The sequence below is a fragment of the Hypomesus nipponensis genome, chromosome 9 (assembly GCF_054491055.1).
Source record: "Hypomesus nipponensis isolate SF chromosome 9, ASM5449105v1, whole genome shotgun sequence".
Classification (NCBI taxonomy): domain Eukaryota; kingdom Metazoa; phylum Chordata; class Actinopteri; order Osmeriformes; family Osmeridae; genus Hypomesus; species Hypomesus nipponensis.
The window spans coordinates 16,422,369-16,434,489 of NC_140369.1; the positions used below are offsets into that span (position 1 = coordinate 16,422,369).

General features: G+C 42.1%; 1 protein-coding gene across 5 annotated transcripts; it reads right to left on the reverse strand.

Moving 5' to 3' along the window:
* Positions 1 to 1,398: 1,398 nt before the first annotated feature.
* Positions 1,399 to 11,081, reverse strand: tfap2c (transcription factor AP-2 gamma (activating enhancer binding protein 2 gamma)). 5 transcript variants are annotated; one of them, XM_084704981.1, is made up of 8 exons: positions 11,024 to 11,081; positions 7,118 to 7,579; positions 6,855 to 6,906; positions 5,573 to 5,644; positions 4,731 to 4,953; positions 3,108 to 3,226; positions 1,885 to 2,026; positions 1,399 to 1,719 (listed from the first exon to the last, which is right to left on the reverse strand). In XM_084704981.1, exons 1-8 carry the CDS (start codon positions 11,051 to 11,053, stop codon positions 1,428 to 1,430), a joined length of 1,392 nt encoding a protein of 463 aa, XP_084561107.1. In that variant the 5' UTR covers positions 11,054 to 11,081; the 3' UTR covers positions 1,399 to 1,427. The 5 variants fall into 5 exon arrangements, with proteins under 5 accessions (XP_084561107.1, XP_084561106.1, XP_084561105.1 ...); XM_084704980.1 differs by having other exon boundaries at positions 5,561 to 5,644; XM_084704979.1 differs by lacking the exon at positions 11,024 to 11,081 and adding an exon at positions 8,517 to 8,913.
* Between the last annotated feature and the right edge of the window lie 1,040 nt (positions 11,082 to 12,121).

The window sequence follows — 12,121 nt, forward strand, 5'->3', positions numbered from 1 at the left end:
CCAGCTCAAGGAGGAAGGAAGGCTGCAGTGTAGTAAGCTACATGTGGACGACCCTGTCCCTCTCTCTGTGGGTCCATGTGCGCATTATCAAATCTGTCACATCGTGGAATAAATAACAAGTTTCTTTTTTTAAGAACAGGGTTGATTTTTTATTATTTTTTGCTATAACTTTAAAACAGTTTTACACATATTTCAAAATGCATGTCATACCCATTTCCTAAGTTCTACATGATAAAAAACAAACCCATTTAGAAAAGTTTAACACATCATAAAAAGATAAGCCAGACACCAAAATTAAACCATTATGTACATATCCCATTAAATTACAACATAAATTAAAAATATTTACATTCAGGGGTAATATAACGGACAGAATTCTCAGTTTGCAGGTCATTTTCTAATTAAAACACTCTTTCAGAAGGGTAATATATACACTTTGCATACACAGGAACACTCACATCATGTAACACATACACTCTCGCTGAAAGGAATACAATTTTGATTAAACTGAATGATTGTGGCTGAATACAGTTAACATCAACAGGGACTCGTTTGTATTGAAGGTAAAGATGATCTAATATGGTAGAGTAGTCAAAAGGAAATTGGTCCCTAAGGACAGCTCTAAAAGTAAAAGAAGAGGAGAATAATTTCTAAGCCTTTGGTGTCAACCCACAATAATGATTCAACAAGAACACTGAAAGGCTTCTATTGCAAATTGTCTTTAAGGTTTGTGGTTTCTGGGAAGCACAGACAAAATAACACACTTTCATATTCAGACGCACAGCATGTAAGAATCTCCTCCCATGGACAAATACAATAACACTGAACCCATTGAAGTCATTATGAAAAGTCTAAGCAAAAAATAAAATAAAATGGATGCTCCTCTCTCCCATAACAAGTGTCCTTTGGTAGTCCAATGGGAACCCTGCACCGCAGAAGAGACACAGGAAATCACCGGATTTGCCTCCAGACAGAAGAAGAAGAAAAAAAAAGGCTGTGAGGAATTCACAGCCACAGCAACTCATCTTGAAATGATGTCCTCTGGGGAGAAAAACAACGTCTGTTTTCTGTCCTGTTACTATGTCAACAGAGTCCAGGGCCTGTGGCTGGAGAAACCTACTGTATGGCACCAAGGTAGGTTGACCTTGCACTAAAACCAGCCAACGGGGATGACAAGCCTTAGAAAACTCTACTTTTAGAAAGCGCATGGGTAGTTGTAATTCGTAAGTTCAAGTCTGTAGCAACATAAAAATAAAATCTAAGATCAGTACTTGATGACCATTTTCAACACTAGATAGGAATCCAGATGAGGCATAGGGTCTCTACAGTCTTTTCGAAGGGTGGAAGGAGGGAAGAGGGGGAGGGGGGGGGGCGGACGCGGGGGGGGGGGGGGGGGCGGACGCGGGTGGAGGGGGGCCGTGGGGTGCTTATTTCCTGTGCTTCTCCATTTTGTCGGCTTTGCTTCCGCTGTCGGACGAGCCCTGCGTGTCGCTGCCTGAGCTCAGGTACATCTTGTCCACCTGCTTGAGGGCCTCGTTCAGGTAGTTCTGGAGGGAGGTCATGGCAGCGCAGATGGCAGGCGAGCCGAAGCCGTGAGTGATGAGGCTGAAGTGGGTCAGGCAGCCCTGGATGCCCTGGTCCAAGATGGGCGCTGGCCGGGAGTTCCCCAGAGGAGAGCGGTCCTGGGTCAGCAGGTCAGTGAACTCCTTACAGATCTGCCTGAGGAAAAACACGTTGCGATTGAGTATTTGTTTTGGGACACCGGACAAGTGAAGACGGATTTATGACATCGCCGAACCCTCACGATATTGGAATTAATCAAGTACCACACGTAATTCTGATTCGAAACATAAGCCTGTTCCTGTAACTAGCCGAGACACTTACTTGGCGGCGAGGAGCATGTTCTTGCGAGAGTTGGCCTCATTGCGTTCTACGTGCGGTCTGCCGAGGTACTCAGCGATGGCTTTTGCTGGAAACTCCGTCTCACAAACATACCCAAAATCCCTGGCCAAGTGAACAGCTTCGCCTGGGAGAGGGGGGGGGGGGGGCGACGACAGTTAAGAAAGGATGTAAATCTGTCATACAAAAGCTACACTCCAAAAAGGTAGAGGAACCCAGATCTAAGAATCCCATCCAGACAGCCACTGGGTGAACAGAGAAGTTGAGTAACGTTCATAATCAGCTGAGCCCAGACTCTTTGCTAGAGGGTGGAAGAGCCAGTGAGATGCACATATCCCATCTCCAGGCTACTCCTCTGCATGGTCATAATGGGCTTAGCTGGCTAAATGCAACCATACAGCCTGTGGCACCAACCGAGCCACTTATTGATAGACACGCACATCACTTTAGGATACAGCTATTCAGAAGCGCTGGCTTTAAGGTCATTCTCTCCTCTTGGCAACACGTACACGTGATAACAAGCCTTAATTCAGCTTTGAAGGTCTCTAAATAACACAAGCCCCAAGTCATTCCCCCGCACAGAACTATCAGCCCATTTATAGCGATTTGGCTTCAGAAGAAAAAATATATATTCCACAAAGCCCGAGGCGGTTCGATGTGATTCGAAGTAAAACTATGGTTCCTGCTATGCGTCATTGTCTAGTTGAGACTGATGGGAGTCTGAATTGAGGAAAGTTAAGGTGTACTCACTGACTGAATAAATAGATGAGTAGACATCTGGCAAGATAACCTTAATGGAAAACTGTATGTGTCATTGGGTGTAGTCATTATTCTAGCCGTCTTAGACGCCATACACAAGTCCATCATTTGATTTCTCCTTTGGTTGTGAGTGTCACAACTATAATAGGCAGTTAGGACGTATAGATATGTATTTTGGGCTTTTCTGCAACGTTCCAGGTCTTGGACCAGATGGTAGCTGACCTGAAAATGTCTCACGGGAAGTCATGGTAGATAATGTCAACACTGCCTTGATGGTTAAAGGCAGAAGGAAAAGAAAATGTCCAGATTCAAACACACGCTACGTCACGTGAGTCCTTTACAATGGATATTCCACCGATAATAAAATCATATGGGTGACCAAAATAACCCAGAACCAAGGGATATAACACAAAGTCTAGTTGTATCCAGTGTTACAGGCAGTAACCTACCTTCAACGAGTGCAGTTAGCAGGGTGACATTAGCTGCCTTCCTTCTCCCAGCCGGCAGGTTGAGACCAATCTTGTCCAGCTTTTCTCTCAAAGACCGGCCACCATTTTTTGACTTGGCCCTGCAAAAGAGACAGAACCGGATATTCAGCTTTGTGATAATTGCTTGAACTAATTGCTGCCAGCTACAGAGGGGACCGGCCTGAAGGGAAGGCTTAGGAGGAATTCATGGCATTTGCAGTGAGAGAGTGGCATACTTGATCCTCTGTGTTGGTACATTGTGTTCTTAGGAATAGAGATCAAAAGTGAGAGGTTGTCTTCTCCAACTTTCCTATCATTAGTCAGACAGAATCTGTCCAGTTCCCATCTCTTCTCAGAGCCCGTAGAAGGGAGGGACTTGTGCAACGCGTTCATCCTTGAAAGAGGACTCATCACATACTTTTGAAAACACATAAATCAAAAAGGAGAAGAGACTTTGAAATCCACCCTGACCTAAAAAAACACACAAAAATAATGCTTCGTCCTGAGAACATTGCAGGGAAATCACATGCATACATACACACTCACACACAAACAGTCAAATTCCCCACTTGCTGGAGCCGAGTCAGTTTTACGCATGACTGGCGGGCAGGCTTCACTCTATTCGTGGCGGGTGAGAGAGACAGCATCTTTGGGGAGGCGAGTGTGTATGCCCCCCTCTTCCCCTCCCTCCCTCCCTCCCTCCCTCCCTCCCTCCCTCCCTCCCTCCCTCCCTCCCTCCCTCCCTCCCTCCCTCCCTCCCTCCCTCCCTCCCTCCCCCCCCTCCCCCCTCCCTCCCGCTCCATGACCTACTTAAGGGTATCTCAGATTGAGTGTTAGTGTGTGTGTGTGTCTGTGTGTGTGCGTGCGTGTGTTTGTATGTGTGTGCGTTAGCGTGAACGTGTGTGTGAGCGGGGACACATGGGAAGTTCGAAACATGCATTCCTTGCACAAAACACAGCATTTCTGGTCTCGGGGTCTATCCCCCTACTCCCTTAGCTGACTGCTTGCTGACATATGGGCCACAAGGTCAACTGCTTAGCGACAATTAAAAACAGCTCTCTGACCCCCCGACACATGCAGACGTGCAGTGACGCACATACAGTACACCCAATGTAGCTGTCACACTCAAGTGCTAACTGCATGAACACAGCCTATCCCCAAAGCGAGGGGACAGAAACTGCAGCGCAAACATGGGTTGTCACGAGCCTGCCACACCAGAGCTGCAGAGCAGTGGCTGAAGAAGTGCCTGAGCGGCGTTTAGAGAGTCCTCGCTGGGCTTCCACTTCAGACAGCACACGTCCAACTACAGTCGAGATCAGCTTCGGACCTCTTTCCCTTTCGACTCCTGACCATAAATCACGTGCGAGTTGGATACTGTATCGGTATCCCCGTGGCTATGGTGCCGAGCAGATCAAGGTACTGCCGGCAGCTGTGGAATACCAGGAGTGCCGATAATAATTGCAACGTTTGGTTGTTTGCCAGGTATCATTGAGAGCCTCGAGGGGACTGAACCGCACCAGGTTAAGTGACATCCGTATCGCCGGGAGGGCATGTATAAGCGAACTGTCAGCTTGATCTGGCTGTGTATGGAGGTTGAACTCTGACCTGCGTAGGACTCCGCCCAGCAGGGAGGCGTTGAGGCACTCTGGAGGGGACAGGCGTCTCTGCACCTCGGCCACGGTGACCTTGTACTTGGAGGTGGAGCTGAGGAGAGAGAGGCGGCCAGGCACGGAGCAGAACACCTCCGTGGGGTTGGACACCATCCCCAGCAGGGATTCCTTCTGGAAGGGAAGGCCCAGCATGTTCCCCTTAGGGAGGGAGACAGGACCTGGAGGGGGGACAAAGAAAAGAAAAGATTAAGAGGTTGCAAAGAGAAATAGAGTTGAATAGCCTGGTTTTCTATGTTCATTAAGGTTGGAGATATTGAGGGCTCGCAGCTTTGGTAGATAATAAGACATTGACCCCCCCACTCTTTTATAACACAGTCTTACAACAACTTTCTCTCTCAACCCGCATTGTGGTTTTTTTTTTTTTGTTCCAGTAAACACTACTTGTGTTCCCTCGTACTGATGAATGTTCCTAAGTGCCTGGCTCCTTTTCAAGGCCCAACATGCACACAACATGTTCAGTTGCTGGTCAGAAGAAGCCAGGAACATGACCACCTTAGGTCAAGCTGAAAGGCCCTCCATCCTGCCATCCACAAAGGGCTTGCAGAGCCCTCACCTCAACTCAACTGATTGACAGTTACATCATCCCTTTCCAGACAGACAGACAGACCCTGGACTTACGGCGCAGATGACTAAATGTACCTGAACAGAGAGTCTAGAAACGTTTGGTGTACAGATTGAGTCTAAAAAGGGGCTATTGTGTATCACAAATCACAACGGACTGACAACGCCAGTTTGACAAACAAATAGCACACTACATATAGCTACCTTCATCCTCACCCGCAAATATGCCCCCCTCATAATAAGTCCTCTGTAAGCGATCAAGGTTCCTGCCACCTCGCAGTCCTAATACTGAGACAAAAATCACAGAGGAGGAACAGGGGTGATTTAGGGCTCATCTGGGTCTAGGCAGCAGAGAGACACATTCCATGGTTTACTAGCATACTATAACCCACAGCCTGGCTTTGAGCCTGACAACAACATAATGAGCCTTGACACATTACCATAACAATGACTACGGTTGTGAACAAACAGTTTGCTCCTTCAAACTATGGATCAAACGTTTGCATGCTTAAAATAGACATTTCTGTACTCATTAAGGGATAAACATTCCAAATGTATCTATGCTAAGACAAATTTGTTATGAATCAAAGATGGCTTCCCAGGATGAGAACTGTTATAATTCGGGGAAAAAGGATCCAAGATATGAGTCCTTTTGACATTACATCATAATGAATTTGCATTATATCTAAGAATCTCATGCATAGGCTTTATTTGACATTTTAAAAGTTGTGAAGCAAATCAGTATGTGAGCATAAGAATACAGTCTACCTTCGAGTCCAAAAAAAGTTTGGAAAAACCAGAATAATAATCCAGAATAATCCTCATTCAAAACATTTCAAGTCTCAACAAAATGCAGAATTGTCCTTCACATGCAAGCTAATGCCACACCCCAACCAAAGCTGGTTTTGCAAAAAAGTCATAGTGTCTAAAAGGAACTCTTCTGTTGCATAAAGACGTTGGGAGTACCATCTGAGCCCCTAAAGACTGGCCAAAGCTTCCCATCAATGGACAATTTCTAAGATTGCTTGACTTCTATAAGGTGTCTTGTCAGCCAACCTGACATTTAGAAACATTTTTTTTTTTTACCCACTGAGTCAATAGACTATTGAAGCAAGACAGGACCAGACAAGGCTTAGTTAAGTGCACCTTATGAAAAAATCTAAAAACAAGCTTCTCCTTACCGCTTTCATAAACGCTGAAACATGTCACTGAATTAACAAATAATTGAATAAGCATTAAAGCCCCCTAGCAATGTTTGCAACTTGTCCTTTCTGCCATCTGATTGTTGGGCCTGCTTATACATGCAGTGCCACACTTGTTAAATTTAGATCTATGGATTTTAACATGCTGCAGTGAAGACCTTTACAATTTTACATACATTTTTACATTTGATTAATTTAGCAGACGGTTTTATACAAATAGTGCGTAACAAAATATAGCAGAATATCAAGGCTCAGAAGTGTATTGAAAATTATAGAAAATATACAAAGTAACCAACCTTTTTTGATGACTGTCTGATCAGCCATTATAATACTGTGATCATCTCCATGCTGGAAAAAAACAACAAGACAAAGCGGTGCAGCAGTGAGATTTGTACTAATGAATACATTTGTAATTTGAGGTATTTGTATATGTATTTGAGCTAAAGCATTTGAGCTTCTGTGTTTAAATCCACATATAAACTGCAATTGGCCCAGCTCATTATACTACGTTATGCCTAATTTGTATTTAAAAGCCAGCAAACTTCTTGAGATTACTCACTTGAACATCATCGAGACCGTGACCCATTTCGTGCATTCCTAAATTTTCACCAATGACTGAAGACTCGATATTGTGAACATGAGGTGGTAGAAGTTCTGGACGGCGGAAGCCTTCCCTCCTGACGCCCGACGACCCGCCGTCCAATCCCAAAATCTGACTCGCCAGTCCACTTCGACCATGAGGCCCCAGTCCATCTTGACCCTGCCTGCCAGGCCATGACTGCTGCTGGTTTGACGACGGGGACTGGTGTATGGAGTTAATATTGAAAGGGTCGCTAAGGTGGGAGTAGGGATCACCTGACTGAGGGTATGACATGGGCTGGTATGGTGGTGGGAAATAGGGGGGCTGGAAGTCCGAACTGGCAGAGTGGGAAAGAGATGGAGATGGGCTGTAGAGGTGTTGGCTCACTGCAGGCAGGTGAGGTAACCTGGGGTTCCCATTGCTACTGCCATCGTGCCTTTCCTGGTGACAAAACCGACATTGGAGTTTAGAAAGACATTAGAATTTGTCAATATGGGCATAATTTGTTTCTTGCGAAAATAAATGTCCATAGGTCTAATATCATAATAGAAGTAATCCACAATAAACAGGTCTTGAACATGTATGAGATACATCACCACTGAATATGATGGGCTAAGGTAACTAGTGCCAGCAATAGCCTACAACTGCCGGCAATACCTCGGGAATCAGACTTTCGGGTAAACTGGGACTCATCGAAGATTGGAACACAATTTAAACTCGACTGTCCTAAGGAGAAATTTAATTATATCCTATAATTTAAATCACATAAGATAAACTAATATGTCCATTACTACTTGGGAGAAGGAAGTTTACATTTTTTGAAATCGTATCATTCAAGGCAACTTTGCCTGTGAACCCTGAAAGTCCCTATTGTTAAGCGTCACTTAAAATTAATAAAATATGGCCATTCTTTTACGATTATACTTGGTATGATTATTTTAACACTATTAACAGCTAGTAGTAGGCTAGTAGGTTAGTAGTAGGCTATTTTATTATGTTATCCATTTGCTTATTTGAATGTTGCGTACACGATACTATTTAAGTTGTTTTACAAACTCTGAGAGGTAGGCCTAATTACAACAACCCAAAAATATATAAACCTATTCACGAAAATGTTGAACGTTTGAGTCATCTAACTCGTTTGTTTCCTGAACGATTGACGCGTAGTTTCATTTTATATAGATTAATAAAGTAGGCTAAGATAGACAACTATGAAAAATATCTCGCTGATACAACAGTCTACATGATTTGAAAATATATTGTTGGTCCGCATAAGGTCCTGGAGTCCAGTTAAATTTATTTTGACTTAATTTTGGGTGAAGAAATGTGTGCATATTAAAATGTGATCAACGCAACATCTGATGCTGTCAAAACTCACCTCGCAGTCATCTTCGTACTTCACGTTATCTGCTAGCTTCCACAACATTTCTGTTTCTGATACAAAACCGATCTGTATAAGAAAGCTCTCGACCAAGTAGTCTACAGTCGCAATTTAATCCAGATAAGAAATAAATAAATGCTTCCTTAAAAAGCAGTTTCTCGAACAAAACGATGGTAGTCTGAAGAGAGCACTGACGTTTAGAGCTGGATTCGGGCGGCTGTCAACGTCTAGGTCTAAACAGCAACTAGGGGAAAACAGGTTTTTTTTGGCAATATCCCTTCTCATTCAGTCCAGCGCAGTGGAAAAGTGTTACGGAAATTGGAAGAAGCGTTCAATAAAAAGAAACTCGACTCCCTCTTATGGTCAAAGTAGTGATGTTCAGTCCACTGATGTAGTAGGCCTAATGTTCGGTTCTAAACTTGTAGCCCTCCTTCAAATATGTGTGGCCCTATTATATTTGCATAGCCACTTTCAGTGGGCGTTAACATAACTGTGATGTCACGGTAAGAGTCAAACTTCGCCGATTGGTTATTGTTAGAAAGAGATATATTGTTTTAACCAATTGTTCGATAGTCTTGTAGACCAATGGGGCGTTTTAAAAATAGAAAGTAGGGATTGTTTTTAATAATAATTGTAACAATAACATAACAATAATTTAGTTATGTTGATAATGATAGAAAATAGAATCCAAAATAACGAAGATAATTGCCTATTAGCACCTAGGACTATAATAACAATTATATCATAAAATGATGGGTTAATGGCACAATTAGCTACTACAACCAATATTAATAATAATGATAATAATAGCTGAGCTAATTGGTCATTCTTATAGTATTGGGCTTTTTGTAATCTTTTTTGGAATTTGCCAAACACCGTTCATCATAAAGAAAACCAAGCTATTATCACTGCATCGAAATGTCCTTTTTCACTCTTGAATGAAACCATATAGCCTACATAGCCTGTTATCATTAGGCCTATATTTTGTATGCGTATCTAGCCATCTTATAAACAGCATATGCATAACAATTAATCAGATTTGAATCATGACCCCTTAGTTTCTGAAAAAATCTATATGGTTTTGAGATATAGGCCTATTTGTGGTTCAGAGTTGAGTGCTTAAGACTTAAGGCTCAACGTATCTCTTTTTAAAACCTCTTAAATCTCCCCAAAAACCGCACTCTTCATTAACATTTTTGGTGTGGCTACAATAGGCAGATCGCTCTTTGAAAGGCTTTATATTTCCCATTGTTATTCCTTTTTTGCTTTTTACGGTGTTGTTTGTGATAGGCCTAGTTTACTGGGTCCCATTTTCCACATGATTAAATAAGGAAATATTGATATTTATTGTGTAATGTCCTGTTTGATTCTATTACAGTCACATTTGCCATCTAAAATGTTTTTGACGGTTTATATGGTCAAAATTCATGCTGTGGGAATGAATGTAGGTTTGATGCCTGTTGCGTGAACGTGGTGATCGGCTCTGGGAACATAACGACTGGGGGGAAGCAGTTCAACCGTGTGGGACGCACCGGATTAACGCAGCGTGTGCTTAGTGGCTGGCGTGTTGTGATATCAACCAGAAATTAATGCCCACTAATTAAGTTATTTTTACGTTGCTATGTTGCATAGTAGGCTAAACAAGGTTATAGACACGCAAGACCGACAGTTATTGCAGTTTTGAATGCGTTGTGCATAGGCTATCCCTCAGCTGCAGTTGTCTTTCCAATAATTATTCGTTTAGGCCTAAGTGAAATAGTGTGACATGTTTCAATCATGTACTAGGCCTACATTTAACCTAAACATGTTTGCGCTGCCTTCTATGAAATTGGCAAGCCAATCGGATACAAAACAAAAAACAATCAGGCGATGAACAACTTGTTTAGCTTGAGCAATTAACGTGGATCCTTTTTATAATTTACGCCCTGCTGCTCTGTCGACACTGTAATTTGAACAAAGATGTAGCCTACAGAGGGCCTATAATTCTGGACAACTACTAGGCCTTTATGTTTCAACATTTCATCATAGCCTATTACAAAAACTACTCAAAATGTTGCAGTTTGATATTTTGAACACTGTGAGGGAACTAAGCATTTAAATGTAGGCATAGGCCTATCAAACTACAGCCTAATACGTTGTGTAAAGCCAAACCTTCCAAAAATGTGGCTATTCTGGGAATTAGTAGAAAATGCAAAACCATATAGGCTATGTCTCTACAATTAAACAATAAACATAACCTATTATCCTATAGGCTATACGTGTCTTTAAACAGAATTTCCGGCATATTCGTTTTGCAGACAGTGCTCATTGCGCTTGTAAGATGTTATTGACCTTCTTTACATAGGCTACAGCCTAATTTAGTAATTGTCAATGGCCGTTTCATGTTCCAAGGCCTACATGTCAAATAATCTAACGAATATTTTTGTCATAGGCTATGTCAATAATAGTTGCTAAAGCCTATAGCCTAATAATTTGTTGATCTAGAATTAGAAAGGTTAACATACCCGCCAATCCAGCCTCTCCAGTAAAGACATCAGAAAGACTCGGACAGTAATTCCAGTGCAAAGGATTCGAAAGAGTGAATTCACAAGTGCTCTACATAACCGACTACTCACCTGAAGGCTCTGAACTGCGCATGCGGCCTCTAGGTATACACCTGCGCGATTACCTCCCTATAGTTGTGTGATTGGAGCCGACATCATCACTCTCTCTCTTTCTGTCGCTACAAGGCATATCCTATTTCATCTGGAAAATCTAAGATGATATGCGTGATGATGACGGCATAAAATAATTATAGGATTTCGCTGTGTATTTTCTTAATGATTGGCCAATCAATTTAATTTTATGATAATTAGTTCAAAATTATCATTAGGCCAACTGAAACAATGGTGTGTTCGAGAAGGCCAACTCAAAACAATCACAGGCATTTCAGCCTTAGGTTGAAATACTTTCAGATATAGAGATAGACCAAGGTGACCAATAAGCGACGTTCACGTTAAAAGTCTTGTCATTACAACCTAGCCCAAAAACAGTTTTTAGATAAGTATTTAACTGACATTAAACGTTCAGTGTCGCAGAATCAACTTTTGTAAAGCCAGACAACGCCCATTTGATTTCATTTTCATTTAAGAAAATAGTCTCCAATCTTGGTCAAAAATGTGTGGAAGTATTTCACTGCAGGCTATCTTCTGATTTGATCTTTAATTAAACTCTTTTTTTTACTGTAGACAAGTGCACCTGGAAAGCAATTAAATGATCAATTTAATTAACATACATAGTTTATGATGCTTTATTTTAGATTGGTTACTAATCCAAGCCTGCAAAATAGCACAAAGTCTGGTGAGCAGTAGTCTTAACCTCTGCTTCCATCTTGTGACCGTTCTCAAGCACTGCAGGGGAATTGAACGCCTTCAACAATTAAAATATGCCTCGGACCCATTGTGCAATAGTAGAGCAATCATTCATTTTTAAATATATTTGTAAATACATGTTCAAAACATACTTACAATTTTACTTCCAGAGGTGACATTAACAGCATAAAAAGTATGTGAGTATCATTAAGAGTGCTGTTTAAGGAGAAAAAGACCAATACTATTTCATGT

Bases quoted from the DNA above. Each gene is read 5' to 3' on its own strand.
- tfap2c (XM_084704978.1), bottom strand. From the start codon at position 8,564: ATGTTGTGGAAGCTAGCAGATAACGTGAAGTACGAAGATGACTGCGAG. The intron at 5,645-6,854 runs GTTGGTTACTTT...TTTTTGTCTCAG, and splicing joins TCAGACAGTCATCAAAAAAG to TATTAGGACTGCGAGGTGGC. The intron at 3,227-4,730 runs GTCAGAGTTCAA...TCTCTTTTGCAG, and splicing joins CTGGGCGGAGTCCTACGCAG to GGCCAAGTCAAAAAATGGTG.